This window comes from Gasterosteus aculeatus, chromosome 8 (assembly GCF_964276395.1).
Source record: "Gasterosteus aculeatus chromosome 8, fGasAcu3.hap1.1, whole genome shotgun sequence".
Taxonomy (NCBI): Eukaryota; Metazoa; Chordata; class Actinopteri; order Perciformes; family Gasterosteidae; genus Gasterosteus; species Gasterosteus aculeatus.
Window position 1 is genome coordinate 2,282,743 of NC_135695.1, and position 16,876 is coordinate 2,299,618.

A 16,876-nucleotide genomic window follows, 5' to 3' on the forward strand; every position below is an offset into this window, starting at 1 on the left:
CAATTGCAGCCTCGTAATTAATGGAATTGTCAAGAAACGGACGAGCGGCTTTTTACAGTGCCGACATTGAGGAGTCTGGACACTTGTAAAGCACTTACTACATGTAGTATATGTAGATAATGTAGGCACGTTATCTCACACATATCAACGCTCACTGTTTATGTGGCCCATAGAAGGGGATCTATGAATGCTGCGCCCATTTGTTCCATTCTGTGCTCCGGAGATGTTGTAAAACTGAGATTGTAACATCCGAGAAGTAGCAGTGATTACTGAAAACCGAAGATCATTTTAAATGCTCAACTTTAGTAAAAAAAAGCTGCCTCTTGCTTCGGATGAGGGAAGATTGTGCAGTTATTTAAGTATGAAAGTTAAATACAATTGGAAAGTAGCATTGCTTGTTGTTTGGACATTCCCCTTTTCTATGTAACATCTACTTTTCTCATGCTATTCTCGTATTATTCATTTGATGAAAAAACCACTACAGTATCTGCCTATAAAAATTTTGCATAATTTAACTGGAACATGGGCATGATACTTCTTCACACCTGCGACTACTAAGAATTTGGTTTTGAATGGCCAAGCTCAAAACGCCAAAGCCTGGTTGGACAGTCAGAGTTCATCTTTTATGCTTAAAATGTACTGAATATTTTCAAAAATGTATGTGAAAAACATGCCCCGTGTTGTGCCCTAACTCAGCACTCCTGTGTCCACAATGACTTGTTAGAAATATGAAAGCAATGCTGCCTTCCAGGCAACAAATATTTCTCCTAATGGTCGTGTGGAATTTGGAATCACTCAGCGGGAGTGTGTCATCACCAGGGCTTGACATGAACATTTTTGCTCACCGGCCACTGTAGCTAGTGGTTTTCCAAAGTTACTGGCCTCTCAGCAATTTCATTAGCCACAATTTTTGTTGTTGGTTGTTTAATTCATTTAAAGTTGACTATGGTTTGCTACAATCTACTTGAACAACTAGATTTAAAATCCTTTCAAATGTAAATGACCATCGTAAACACCAAGACTACATCAAATGTTTATGTACAGTACGTATGGTATGAAAAAATATGCAACTGATTAAGACAAAGACAAAAAGAGTAGCTCTTTGTATATAACTGGTGCAGGGGTGTTTTGTTGTCCGCTTAGTTGCAATGCTTTTGGCGTGGCCAACGGAAATCTCATGGTCCTTTATTGTTTTCACTGTGAAATTGCTTGTACTACCAAAGAGACTTAACCTTTCACTGTCGTACGTCCTACAATCAGTACATTACAATATTTCCATGGCAGGATCATAAACCAGCCATTCTCGACTGGACCTCCACTTTTCATTTTCTTTGTCTTATCATCATTTTATGTTTCTTTGTCAGTTATTCTGCTTAGTAAAGAGAAAAACTGACAAAGAAACATAAAAGGATGATAAGACAAAGAAAAGGAAAAGACTGTTCAATCAAAAGTGGAGGTCTGTTCTCCGGGTTTTCCAACACCTGCTTTGTGCCGCCACGTCCTTCACTTGCACTGAGCAGGTCTCAAGTTTTATCCAAAGCCTCCACCTGTCACGTGTGTTCGCTCGCCTATGTAGCTTAGTAATGTGGTACGTTGGCCGTTGTACGTGCATGATACAACGCTAGCAGGACAACTTGTTTTGCCTTTTAATGTGTCTCACGGTCAATGTGTGAAGCTTGAGAACCCTGCAATGACTTTATTATTTTAGAAAAAGCAGCAGGCAGGTCCACATGGATCTCTGCTTGTCGGCTGTCTGCGAACAGTCCTGAGCTGTTAAACGGGTCTTCATCTGCAAGCACGTCTTCAACCGGCGGCGCTTGAACTCTCTGAAGCGGATTCAGCCTGCGAGCTGAGTGTGTGCACTCATGTCGTTGTGGTATTTAATCTGTTTACATGAACCACAGATGTGACCGAGCGTTATGGGTTTGTGGATGATGCACTCACGACACATTAATAACTGCTTTCACTCCTCAACCAACCACACTGGAGGGACTATCTCAAACGCCAAACCATCCCAAAAATAAAATTGCATCCGCCAAAGTGGCTAGTGAGAGAGACTCCTTTACCCGCCGCAGTCGAAATCATTGGTGGGTGGCAATGTCACGCCCTTCTCATCACTGTGCTGTTGTGCCAAATCGCTTTGACTTTCAAATGTCTCAGTCTTTACCGCCTGCAGCTTCGAAAAGGCTGTGCAATGCTTGTGAGTAATAATAAATGACCTCTTAACTCAGACTAGTCATCTGCATAGTTTGCTATTTACTTTTTGTGTTCCACAGTAGACCAGTAGTGTTTCCCTAACGGGATACCTGCATAGGGCACCTGCGGACTCTCCTGGGTACTGTGACCGGAGCCAAACTGGCCCTGTAGGAACTCTTTGTTGCTTTACCAAGATGAAATATTAAACCTGCAGTACCTGTTTTCTTTTGTATATTTAGAGGCAGTGGGAGAAAGTGTCAAACTTGTTAGCACACATTGGCTATGTCCATTAGTTATCAAGCAACATTGTAATATCTGGTTTTGGTCGGCCTAATGCATCTATATCCAATATCCTCTGTTTTTGGTCTCCACCATCTGCTGAGAGAAATAAACGTCTGCTAAATGCTTCACCATGTCCGCCAGCTAGCTCTTAACTGGCTGTGTCACCTGCTTTTTCCCTTGTTTTTTTCAAATTTGTATTAATTTTTCATCCACATGTCTACACAGATTAGGTCAAAGTGTGTCTGTTAGCAGAAGGCAGCTGCATACAGATGCCCCAGCAGTGGTTAGATATCATTACGTCCTGAGGCAGACGGCGCCCACACCTTCGCTCGACATGTCCACTGGACATGCCGAGGGGGCGCGTGAATATACGAATGATAGCCTCTCACTCCGAGGCTGGAGGTGTCGCCAACCCCCCCTCCCTCCCTCCCCAGCGCCTCAATGCAGCTGCATCTCCAGGGATGCAGGGAGATAAGTGTGGGAGAGTGGCCCTCGGGGTGTGCTTCCTCCCGGGGGAGTCGCATCATCACCACCTCACTGAATAGCTGCTCACTTTGAGAGGAGACAGCAGCAGAAGCTCCATGCCGACGCTGGGGATTCACTGGGGTCGAACTTGATTTTAAACAGCAAGTGTTTACCTTCCCCTGTGGAGGTGGCTGTGCTTCTGGCCGGTAGAAGCTGGCTGGAGAGCGATTGCATCCAATGGTCGTACTATAGAATGATTGTTTTTGCTAATAATACAGAATATTTGGAACATAAAATACCACAGTCAATTGCATTATTCATCATCATGAATAATTATGCATCTTTCAATCCAACATTATCTTTCATGAGCTGAAGACGCGCTGTGAAAGGCTAAAACACAGAGCCCGCCCTGAATGGACATGCCGGTGCCACTTGTCAGTAAAACTTTGGGTCCTAAACTCATTCATTGATAAGTGGACTTTATACCGCGGATTTGTTGTTCAAAATACACATTCTACACATACTCGCTCCAAGATTCCCCACTAATGTTAGTTCTTCATTTTATTTTATGTATATTTTAAAGTAAACGTCCTTGTTCACAAGAAATGTTCAGTTTCCCTTTTTCTATATGTATGTGTATAAATATCTGTGTATATACTGTTTGTATATTTTTCAGATTTTTACATGCATACATTCTGTATTAATAATAATATAAATTATTATTTATATTACATTTGGAGAGATTATATATATATATATATATATATATATATATATATATATATATATCTCCAAATCTCGGCACATTATTTACATTATTACACAGGTGTTGACTTCTGATATATAACTTTTGATGCTCGGGTGCTTTGCTCAATTGAGATAGCTGAACAAAATCAGGTCATTGCTTTCATCTGCAGACCGAAACGAGTCATCTGTACTTCCCTCTGTTCTAGACTAGACTACTGCATGGTGACCTTTGCAGTCCTGACCCCTGCTGTGGGACTCCCTGTCTGGAGATACAAGTCAAGCAACTTCTATATGCTCTTTTAAGTCTCACTTTTTACTATTTGCTTTATTCAATATCAATATGTTGCACATGCACTATCTTGCTCCTTCTTGTTAAACCTCTTATTTATTGTTTTTATTGGCAAGGACTTTGCACCTTAGTTTTAAAAGGTGCTATATAGATAAAGATTTTATTGTTATTATTGACCAAGCATTGTGTGTGTCGCGTTGGGAGTGAGAACACGATGTCCTCATGAACGCTGATTGGATATCACAACAAATGCATACGCTTAATGACTCTTAGATTCTTAAACATTTCCATATTAAAGTCACTTTATGATGCAATTTACCTGACAAAAACGTCAACCTTTGTAGACTATTGTCTCTGATTTTGTCTTTCAATTTACTTCACTAAAAAAAGTGTACATTTTCTTAGGCTTGTTAAAAAAGTCCTGTCACGAATACGCCAAAACGGTGACGTCCACACTTATGGAGCCAGAAGGCACCTTGCTGAGAAGAGCTGGGGTGTAAAATGGATATGAAGTGTCTGTGACGGAAGGAATCCAGCACTTAGTCCCCTCCCCCCTTGTCACAGCACAACTAGCGACAGGTCAAAGATGTTGGAAATCGTCCCTAAGCTTTCTCTGAACCCTTCTTCTACCTGTAATTGTTCACAATGTGCAGCTGCGCTTCCGTGAGTTACGTGTGTAGAACTCTCAGAACTATACTGCAAAAAATGTCATTTTTAGCTGTCAAGTTGTTGGTAAAGCACCTTTTTTAGAAATCATTTGACCCTTTTTGTGTTTTTGAATAATGCTAGATAATTCTGTTCAGTGAAACATCATTTGTTGTAATGTGCTGAATTAATGTTCTTCCCGTTGACATTTTCAACAAATATGGTCCACGTGTCTAGAGAGAAATTTGTCTTTCTAACTTCCTGTACAATAGTTAAGTTAAGAAGGAAGTTTTCCTAAAGACAGTGACATGTAGAAGATTCCTTTAAAATAGCTATCTTCAATAAGATGGGACTCAAAACATGAGTTAGAAGGTAATGAACTATATTAACAGATTCACAGACCGCAGAACCTCTGTCAACATCTGCTCACTCTTTCTTGCAGGTGTCACTCATTGATTGTTGGAGGTCGTAGCCAATCAGCAGCAGCGTCAGGACCAAAGAAGAGCACACCAGCAGTCAGACCATGGACCTGAGATTCAGCAGGGGAGCTCTTCATCTCCTGCTGCTGGCCAGGCTGGTGCTGCCCTCTCACACGGAGAGTGAGTACTAACATCACCCACACGGCTCAGAGTTCTGCCCATGTGTCAGTAACATTATCAGATGTCAGAATCAGAATCTGAAACTTTATTAGCCACGTATGTTGGACATACGAGGAAATTGTCATGGTGGATGGTGCATACATGAGACAAAGAATAATCTACAATTTAAATGAACAACAGGATATAAAATGATGTAAAATATAAAAGTAAAAAAAATGTGCACAGGCAAACCGAATACTATACACAATGTGTCCAAAAGTGTTTTAAATGGATTCAGTCAGTGGGGGACCCGGGCTCTGTTAATGATCCCGACTGCCGACGGGAAGAAACTGTTTGTGTGGCGGGAGGTCTTGGTCCTCATGGGCCTCAGCTTCCTGCCAGATGGAAGGAGCACAAACTGTTTTGTCTACTTGTTTCAAGTCTTCTTAAATGCAGTATGATGTTCATTGAGTACATCATGGTCCATTTGGAGTCAGATAGACCGCGGGCTTACTGTGACTGACAGGTGACATTCCCTAGCAGATTCATGAACGCCTTCTCTGCGCCACTCCCACACATTCCGTATATGGTAAATTCTCTTTATAGATTACTAAAAAAGCATGATGGGGACCGTGGCCGTAATCCAAGACGACAAGGCAAAATCATCATCTTCCATAGCCGCAGTCCAGAAACCAATGGGTGAGGTCACTATGACTACGCCTACGTCTCATTGCAGTCTATGGCTGCAGCTTTGCCTGGAGTTGGTCTGGCCTTCCTTTGGTCTTGCTGAGTGGTTAGGAATGCTCAAGCTAGCTGTTCTGCTGAGGTTCTTGTTGTCACAGCTCCTGCTAGACTAGGTGATCTGCTCCATTAACATCTAATGGATAATATTATAGGTTTTGTAGTTGTGCCATTGCAACAATTGAGTCCATACAGTAAAGAGAGGTGTGCTTATTCTACAACACCTGTAGCTTTTTTCCTCCTGTTTGAATGATTGGATAAAATACAGTTAAGTAGTTACTTTGTCCAGCTGGAGTCTCTCCTCTCCATTAGTGGGAAGACCTTTCATTGTTGCAAAGAAATAATAGGATAGGAGATAGTATTTTGTGGGCTTCCCTCTGTTTCAAACGGGAAGAGAAGGGCAGAAAACATGTGGGAAGATACTTCTAACTTTTCATTCTTTGTGTCTATGTCCCGAGGTGGTCTTGTTGGTAGTTTTAATAAAACCTGGTACAGCTCTCTAAAAGCATCTCCATGTACTATCCCCTCTCAGCATTTCCATCTTTTCCTGGAGAATGGTTTCTTGTTAAGTCAGACTATTTTTACCAGAGGTTTAGTTTAGTATAGCAATATCACGTAGATGATGCATGTTATCTGCTGCCAGTCAAAACTATTCTCAGTCCCTGAACTGGGGAGCAATGATTGAAATGATTTATTGAAAACACTCAAAACCAGGGATTGTTTATGTCATACACTCAATTTCTAAATGACTCAACCAATTTCTGCAGTAGAGGGATTCAATATCTCAATTCTTTGGTTTATCGGCGATGTTTAAAACCGCAGCTGAGAGCACTGGGGGGCTTCTCGGTTTATCAAAAAATGTTTTTGTATTCACAAAATCAGTCTGAAAGGCAAAAGCACAAGTGCTGCAGAAGAAACAGGCGCTGTGAGTCATTTATTATCATCTATCATAATACGGGTAGATGAAATCCAGCGTTCTGATTGGTTGAGAGTGAGTCACGGGGGGGGGGTACATTATTGGGCGATAATGTACAGTTGCTGTTCACATTGACCCGAGCGTTCCGTATCACTGCGCACTCAAAGTAACAGGTTAGATTTTGCGCGACATTTTAGCTCGGTGGCGAAAAAAAAATGGAATCCCACAAATGATTTCGGTTTCGGGAACGCGAGCTTTCGCAACCGGACAATTAAGGTGGACGTCATGAGCGATGTGAATGAATGAGATGGTGCAGGACCCAATGCTGTTTACGTGCACGTACGGGAACTATTTTTTCTCTACTGAAATGAGATACACAACGTTTGGTGGCTACAACTATTTTGTGCTGAAAGGCAGCTATTTACTTATTAATTTCGCTGGTAACCATATTATAAAAGCAATAAGGTACTTGAGGCAGTACTTTATCTTCAATAATGTAATCGTTCGAGGGTTGCCGGCCCTCCGCTCCGCCTGTCGGGCCTAACAACACCCCCGAACTGTTACATTATTGGACGAAGTACAGCCTCTCGTACCGTATTGCTTTATTGTTTCATTAGATAGATATGATCTGTCACACACACACACCGTGCAACACTTCTGAATACAGCAGACATTGGATGGCTCGAGAGGAGAGATCTGAAGGAAAATAAGGGGTGCAGGTTTTACTCATACACACTATGGTTAATAAACCACAGAAACACGCTTCACTCTGTTATAACAACCATGATAGTAATGTTTGGTTGTGACTACTGTGTGTGTGCCGTTACTATGTTACACTGCAAAGCATCCGTCAAAAGGTCAACGCCATTCTGAGGACTCAGACGCAGACATGGGGGAGGCCATAGTTGGGGTTGCAGACTTCAGCATGATGTTGATGAATTGACCTGGCCCTGGCTAATGCAATGATGCTTCTGTGGTTCTCCCATGAGGATGCCATCGAAGATCAGCTACGTATAATGAGCACAACATTGTATGTCGGGGATGGTGAATTGGGTAAAGGTGAAAGGTTTAAGACACATTAAGAAAATTAAATTTCATATTAGCCGAGTCCGAAAGGGAAATGGCTTTAACATTATTACAGCTGACGCGGAATTGATTAGGTCTGGCCTTGAGACTGAAACTCAATGGGACGATGATGCCTGGCAGTTAAATTCTCTAGATGACGTGTCATTCCGTAACAGTGCTATCTGATCAGCAACCAAGCATCTTGCTGCAGATGTTTGGCTTCAGAAGGTTTGTACAGCCAAAATATACATATTCTATGGTCAGGAATAATGCCCCTCAGGCCACAATGTTCATTAGAAAGTTATCCCGATTTAGTCAGAGTAGAAACATTGCAAGCATTCATTAGGTCAGTGTATATAAGGTCAGTGTTTCCCTTACTTTCTTTGAAAGAGCGTACTTGCATTATTATGCTATTATATTGTAATATTGTCATTATGTAATCAGTGGCATAAAATGGTCCAAAAATTACAATAATATCTTTTATCGCAATTAAAAAAGTAGTTATTGTGACAGCCCTAGTTGGGAGTGGATTAGTTAGTTAGTTTAAAGACACTTTAGTATGTCAGTATGTGACGCGTTCAGAATGAGAATTTGTTCAAGCGATCTCCTCATTTGAATGCTTATCCCTCCTCAACTCTAATCAGATTTGTGTTGCTACATGGTGGAAGAAATATTATAAGATTTAGCTCTTTGAAGCAAACTGAGTCCTTCATTCCTCTTTGTGTAAAAGACGTGTTTCTTTCGATTGCAAGTGCTTCCTTGAAGGCACGTATTTGCCCCATTTAAGTCCGTCTTTCTGAAAGTAAACCCCCTGTCAGGCATTTGAAGCACAGTCACTGTTTTTATGGCACATTGCTCGGCGAGCATATGTCTGTGTGCCCTGTTTGTCGAAGTAATGACAGACAGCAGGTCCTGCAGCACCATGATTTGAAGCCGCTATGCTGATGCATGTGGAGGGCAGTTGTCATGCAGGGGCAGGATGTAGCCGCTAAGCCCCACACAGAGCAACGTGATCTCCAAAACCTGTTCGTAAAAATGTATACGAAAATCTTGAACATACAAATTCGTAACAATACATACGAATTGGTGGTGGTTAACCACGCCCCTTGAGTGAACGACTTGGCGTACCATGTCGGATTCTTGAGTGAACGTCTGTCCGCCATGTTGGATTTTTTGAGGGGGTTAGGGTTAGTATTCTATTCTTACAAGTTAACATTGATTTCTCGTTAAAAATGCAATCATAACACGTTTATTTTACATGGTTAGACTCCACAAAGTGTGTTTACGGGGTGCAGGTCCCCGTTCACGTTGAATAGGGTGACGTCACCAGTAGCAGTCCGTATTTATTTCGTATGTATCACTACAAATTTTTATGTTCAGATTTCGTATACATTTTTACGAACAGGTTTTGGAGATCAGGCTGCACAGGGTCCTTTGAGGGGTGCTTCTGAACAACAGGTTAATACTAGAGACTAGTTGCTTTAAAGAACACATTGTGTAAATATTCTAACAGAAGAGAGGAATGCATCACAGGGAATGTGTCAGCTATTACCTCGCTGTGTGGACTGCGTGGGAATGAGAATCATTCCTATAATTTAGAAACCAAATCCATTGAACCTGGAAAAAGACATAGTACTTATGGTGATGAGAAATGTACCTGCAACCATGAAGATTTTTCCTCTCTTGTCACATAAACCCCAAGATTTTCCTAATCCTAACAAAGTAGTTATGCACAACCATTTTTTTGACAAAAATATCATAAAGGCATTCCGTATAACTCAAGTTCTTGCCACATAATTAAAAACATGTAGATGTGTTGTTAAATCAATAATCCACTGGATATTACGCATCCACAGCCAAGGATCTGTCTCCAATGACCATGTGCACCAGCAGAAAAAAACTTCCAAAAAGAGCAGTGCAGCTCTAAGCCAGTGAGCAGCATGAGCCCATAGATCCACAGCCCCGTTCTAATTACGTTTAGAACGTTCTGAATTCTGTTATATTTATTCTTTTAGCAATGAATATGACCCAATCAGGCTATGTAGATCAACTGACTTTTCGGGTAGTTTTGCTGACATCATTATTTCAAGAAGCTTTCAGGTCGCTTTTATTTTAAACTTCAAATCACTTAAATCGTATTCCTCTAACACCAGTTCTGATTTAGTGATTTCATGAATGTATGCCAAAACATTTGATAGGGTTGGCTTAAAAAAACAAACATGTGTTGTACATTTCATCAGATGTTCTCCTCTTGAGTTAAAATGCTTTACTAGGAGTCATTACTCTTTTATTTGAGCAAACATAGCAATAGTTTGTCAGGGCAGAGGCATTTGTATTCACTCATCCAGCCTGGGATCACTTTTTGACTAGTATGCCGTAACCTTCCTGTTACCCTACACTCCACTGCTTGCGTTTGGATTTGCTCCCCAGGGTCACATACACATAATGATTTGCAAAAAATGAATATTGTTTTTTCCTTGTTCCTTCGCCTCCCTCCTTTTTTTTGTGCAGCATTCGGCTTCTGCTGCCACACTTGTGTAGGATGCAATTTGGTTGATGGATGGAAAAAGGAGCGAACAATGTATTATTTATGAAAACAAACACGAGGGCCAGCAGGGTCTCTGCATCCTGCTCTCCATTTGTAAGTTAAGATCGCTAAGGCTCTGCTGGACTGGCCGACTGTTTGGTGGTGTTATGTGGGAACAGAAAGGTAATGAAATATTCCACCTGTCTGTGTGGATTTAAGTTTCATAACTGACGCTTATTTCTGACATTGTGTTTTCTCCTTGGAATATTGGTGCAATTCAATATTCCAAGGAGAAAACAAAGCTCTGCAGACTTCAAAAAACACCTTAAAGGGAATACTCCAGCCACACATTTTTACATCGTTATGAATCATCAATCACTGAATTTGAGTTAATTACTGAAAATGATTTTGTGGCTCGGGGTCCGTTGAAAGTATTGGATGTGCAAGCGTACGTGCTGGCAGACTGCTATTGACAAAAGAAGTTAATTGATTTGTCCATGAGAAGGTACAGCTTTGTCTCGATAGAGATGAGCTGTTCTTGGCAGAGGTTTGGATTATCATGTCATGGGGGGGAAGTGGAGCACTGGAGCTCTTTTTTTGGGGGGGGGGGGGGGGTCTAGACGTGACTATAAACGAACAGTTGGACAGTTCCTTGTAAAACAGTCAAGCAAGCTGTTGTAGCGGTTTGATGAGCTACTACCATTATTGTTTGTATGCTTTTATATCTCAACAAGTGCTGGATGCTATTGTTTATTTAAAAAGATGTGAGTCAGTAACCCTGAAGCAAGCACAAATGAAGCCCCGGAGCCGGTGGACTTGCTTGTAGATTCCTGCACAGCGACAACAACACAGTGAGTTGAGTTTGGAGTATGTTAGCATGGCTAACAAAATAGGCTAATAGGATTTTGTAGCCAGTGTAAAGAAATAATTCACTCGTAGAATGATCCTGCTAATTTTTCGCATCAGGTTTGCTGATAGGTACGGTGGCCCTGAAGTGCAAAACACAACATCGTGCTACAAGGCCCTACCCTTTCCGTAAGAAGTTTTCCTATTTGATGTTGTGCGTTCCAGACAGTCCGTCTGTCCAATCAGAAGGGTCCGTCCTCTGCTATAAGGCCGTACCCTTTCCGTAAGAAGTTAACGTCGTTGTGTTTTCCTATTTGCTATTGTGCGTTCCTTTTTGCCGTTGTGTTTTGCACTTCAGGGCAGTGTTAATTTCGTCGACGAAGACTATGACGAAAATATTTCGTTAACGAACTTTTTTTCCATGACTAAGACGAGACGAAAACGATCTTAAAAAACAAAAACTATGACTAAATCTATTCTAACTTTCGTTAACGAGACGAGACGAGACGAACATGTTGGCGGTTGACGAAGTCACAATACTTTTTCCCCCTAAATTCGCACGCAGCTGACAGACAACAGACAGACAAAGTACGTCATGATGACGTCATCCACGAACCCAGAACGCTCTCAGCGGTGCAGCGGTGGTTCTTGTGCACCGACTACGGACCGCAACGACTATTTTACGCTTCGGCGAGTTTGAATGTGGCTTCGTTAGTTTAGCTCAGCTGTCTCGGTTTAGCTGCCTGTTAGCAGGCTGAAGCCGCGCTGCTTCACAGAAACATGAAGACCCGTTTAACAGACTGTCGGACCTTTCTGCTCTGTTCTCTGGCGACGGCAGGCAGCGTTTCCTCGGTGGATGAGACGCTTCTTTACAAACGCGTCTAACGTAATAAACTCATTGCAGGTTCTGAAGCCTCACGCATTTCAACTATAGTTCACACGCCACATCGTGAGAAGACGGTGTTAAACCGTCTCGGCCACCGTACGCTCGTTACTAAGCAACATAGAGCGCGCCACACACGTGACAGGAGGCCATGTCAAAAGCATTGCAAGTAAACAGACAAAGACAACAAAGTGTTGCGTTTAGGTCCTCATGAAGTTGTTACACCTTTGCCAATTTGTTAAATTGCCTTGTAAATAAATGCATTGCTATTTGTTAAAATCCAAATCCTTTCATGTAATGATTTTTCACATGTCATTTATACTCGCTCACACAGACACTTCAACCATTTGTTCTTGGCCCGGCTCCTCCGTCACATTTTACAACCCATTGTGGCCCGCGAGTCAAAAAGCTTGCCGACCCCTGCTATAGACCTGTCCAAAAGGGACATCTAATAGACAACCAAGTACTGCAAGCTAGACTATTATGCAGTTGTAGACACAACACAGGGGTCCCTGGGCCTGAGAAGGGAAGAAAAGGAGTTTAATATGGCTATTAAATGTGACTAAAACTAGACTAAAACTAATTACATTTTAGTCTCGTTTTCGTCAACTAAAACGAGACTAAAATGTCCTGAGTTTTCGTCGACGAAGACTAGACTAAAACTAAGAAGGATTAAAATGACTAAATGTGACTAAAACTAATATGCATTTTTTGTCTAAAGACTAAGACTATATCAAAAATAGCTGCCAAAATTAACACTGCTTCAGGGCCACCGTAGATAGGCCACAGTGTCACGCCATTTTGTTGCTAAGGTTGAATTTCTACTATGCGTTTGGCTGTTCGACACGAATTAGCGTAGACCTGGACGATAACAAATCAAAGAAAATTCTTGATTTAACGTATTCTTGATTTAACGTTAATTACAGTAAATTTTATGAAAATATCCCTTTACATTATTTTCCTCTCATATGCTCTCTACTTACCAAACACATGCATGTTCACTAAGTTCATTAAGGACTTGCACCTATTGTATATGTAGTGCAGCCAGTCTATTCAGAGGTGTTATAAATATAAACAGGCCTATATATATATATATATATATATATATATATATATATATGTATATATGTGTCAACTAGAAAAACTAAAAACTGTTTCTGGGACCCGGGTAGTTCTAGATAGAGTTAGAAACAGTCTGAGTCGGCTGTTTTCTAAAAAATACAACCGTGTGCTGGAATTAAAACGGATGCATTGACTCTCCAATGCCCCTTTCAATGCACCAACCATTTAATCCTGTTGACTAATGCCTGGCCAAACTGAATGCCGGTTGGTTTAAATAAAGAATCACTGTCTGCAGAGTTTACTGATTACATTTGTCAAAAAGTATTCTCTCCAAAGAGTTGCCAGGTGACACAAACTAAAAATGTCCAATGTAAGCTGCGGAGGCACATCTTGTAGTTGTCCCGCTGTATGTCTGACCCGTGACGGCAGTGAGCTCTTCAGAGACGCTTTCTGCCTCCGTGCAGCCATGTATGAGACTACTCGGTGGACGGCTGACAGCTTCTGCTGACGGGCCTCCTCAGAGAGCAGCACTGGGGAACTGACAGGGTTTTCTGCAGGGTCGTTCAGTTGCTCAATCAGCAAACATTTGCTCTTCCTGCATCCTCTGTAGAGTGTGTTTACTTGACCGGCCATGTAAATATGCTATTTCTGTTTGGGTAGCACAGTTTGAATAGCCGATGTGATAACACTTTAAGAAGACCATTTACTTTATTTAATGATTATTGGGAACACATGCCTATTCTTTTCTAGGTTTTCACAGGGTTTCCTTTTTTCTTTCAATGACTTCAATGACAAGCCACTTTGCAGAGCAACAACCTCAGACCTCTCCAACCCGTTTCTGTCAAGCCCCCCTCTGATGATATAGGAACATTGAAGGCCCCCTACATGTGTCGTACGTTCTTGGTTTTGAATGAATTGCATTATGATAAATAAACATATTCCTAAAATAAGTTCATATTACCTCACTTTTCTACTTTGTTTTCTTAATTTGTATTTCTTAGGTGTATATGATCATATATATCAATCCATCTTTTCAACTTGTTTTCAAATGTATATGTTATAATTTAATTTTATATGGTTTTACCTGTGTGTGTGTTTTGTTGTTGTATACATACCAAATTTCCCTGTCTAGGAACTTTAATTGACTCACGTTCAGTTTTTACCTTCAGATAACATACTTTAGGTAATCTGGATAAAATTTTGTCCTGTTTACAACTTGTTTTATAATATGACTTTAACAATGTCTGCTTGCATCCAAATCCAATGTATTTACTTAGGATACAAATAATTGTTCTGCAGAATATATTTTGCTATGCTTCTGTAAGCATTTTTTTGGCCACAGCTCAGTGTTCACCACTGTTTGTGCCAACAATTTAGTCTTTTTCTCCTCTTTGATTGAAGCTGGTAACAAAGGGGGGCAATGCTACTTTTAAAAAGTGCAAGGGGCACATTTTATTGTGCCTGTATTTCTGGTTGAGGCAAACTTTATTGTGTTCTGCACAACTTAATAGATTTCCATTGCCAATGTATTCAATTCTGTCTTCTATTGCTATTGAAGAAGTTTGCATACAGTTGCAAGAGTTGTCTACTGGTCAACAGAAGGCTGGTAAGACAACCTTTAAACTGTGAAAGCATTGAGTTTCTACCTTGGGTGTCCAGAAGTAGGGAGCCAGATTGTTTTTGTGTCACTTTGTCTGATACGAGGCGGATTTGCACGGCTGCTCCCTCTCAACGCCGCAGCCTAATGAGTCTCTGTGCGGGGAAGACACCCTGTGTGAAACTGTTGTCACTTGTCATTGTGAATTGCCTCCGACACACAGCTTTATTCCGCCTCACACAACATTTGACTGCCTGGCTGCATGCCTAGACACCATTAAATTATCGAGCCCAAATGAGGAACAGGCCCGCAAGACAAGTGTGCCGCCGTGAGTGACAATGACACGTGAAACAAGAGGCTGTAAACACATGAGTTGAGGGCTAGTTTTGACTTTGGAATAGCATTAAGATTAACATTTTTGGAATGTCCTTTACCGCTGTCATTTTCCATCTGCTCACCCATCATCTAAGGTAGACTATGACAATTTACCTGTAACATCAAACATTGTTGCAACACTAAAACCTTAGCTGGTGCAGTGGATAATACAAGTTAAGAAATTAAAATTTGCAATAACATTCAACCTCCGCACAGAATTGTGTTTAAGGACCCAATGATGACTGAATACGGCAATACAAATACAGGTAGGAAGCTGAAATTAAACCTGTTTTATTTCTTATCAGCTTATAGATGAACATGCTACAAACAACTCATCCATAATGGTCTAAAGGCCTTTAGACACCGAAGGTCACCGGAGAGTAATTTGCACATCTGTCATGACCACTTTACATATTGAAAAAGAGCTTGAATAGTGATGATGCCAATATTTGCGTCATAAACTTGGTTTGTAACTTTCAATGCCATTTCCCTGGCTATTTCAACCTGGTAACTACTCCTTTCCAGGGGAAAAACCCTAGATACTTTAATCCTATAGTAAAGTGCTGGCAGAGAGCAACATTTTGAACACCAGATTCTTTTCAATCTAAAAAGTCACCATGCCAGACTTCACATTCACGGGATGCGAGCCAGCAGGATGTAACACGGCTTCTTCTGCGTCGTCATGGAAGGTGACAAGCAGCAGGATGAGGCAGTTAGTGTAGCGTGTGAGCAGCGTGAAGTGCTGCTTGGATGGATTCCCTACATGTGCAGCCATGGGCCTCTGCACAATGGGTTAAAAAGCAGCATCTCCTGTTTACTTTGGCATCATTTTGCTGGAGTAATTGAATGAGAAATACACTCCCAACTAAACCACCCGTAAGAGGAATGAGCTCATAACCCAACACATGAGTTACGGCGTATTAGTTTAGCAGGTACAGCTGAGAATGCCGGATGAGACCGGCTGCATTTGGACGCTCGGTCAGGACCCTTGTTGTCACTTTCTAGTACACAGGGTAAGACCATTCATTGAGCTTCAGGAAAACCATCATGGTTCAAAAACAGTGTTTTAAAAAGAACAACTTTTTAGGTCTTGTGGTTGAAGTCCTGTGTTTGTTTGGCCCTCCTGCTCTGTGTGGGTGTCTTTGGTCTAGACCAGGGGTCTCAAACTCATTTCAGGTTCGAGCCAGATACTGCCCGAATGGGGGGGAGGGGGAGGCTGACATTATTTTGGCGCATCAAGTATGGCTACACAAACGGTTTAGATATGAAGTTGGGCATCATGTCATATTAAAGCAATAAGGTACGGGAAGCTGTACTTTATTGTCCAATAATGTTCGGGGGCGTTGTTAGGCCCGACGTAGAGCGGAGGGCCGGCAACCCGGGAACAGTTACATTATTGTTAAAGTATTATTGTTAAAGTTAAAGTACTGCCTCAAGTACCTCATTGCTTTTATAATACGGTTACCAGCTAAATTATAATTACTAAGTAAATAGCTGCCTTTCAGCACAAAATAGTTGTAGCCACCAAACGTTGTGTATCTCATTTCAGTAATATAGAGAAAAAATTGTCCCGTACGTGCGAGCAAACAGCATTGGGTCCTGCACCATCTCATTCATTCACATCGCTGATGACGTCCACCTTAATTATCCGGTTGCGAAAGC

The 16,876-nt window shown here is 41.4% G+C and overlaps 1 protein-coding gene across 11 annotated transcripts in view; it reads left to right on the plus strand.

Moving 5' to 3' along the window:
• The window catches only part of ptprfa (protein tyrosine phosphatase receptor type Fa), a 191,116-nt gene that overhangs the window by 50,635 nt on the left and 123,605 nt on the right, over positions 1-16,876 (plus strand). For all 11 annotated transcript variants that reach the window (XM_078107550.1, XM_078107552.1, XM_078107553.1 and 8 more), the window contains exon 2: positions 5,067-5,223. In XM_078107550.1, coding sequence (XP_077963676.1) covers positions 5,148-5,223 — 76 coding nt within the window. In that variant the 5' untranslated portion in view covers positions 5,067-5,147. The remainder of the gene's footprint in view (positions 1-5,066; positions 5,224-16,876) is intronic.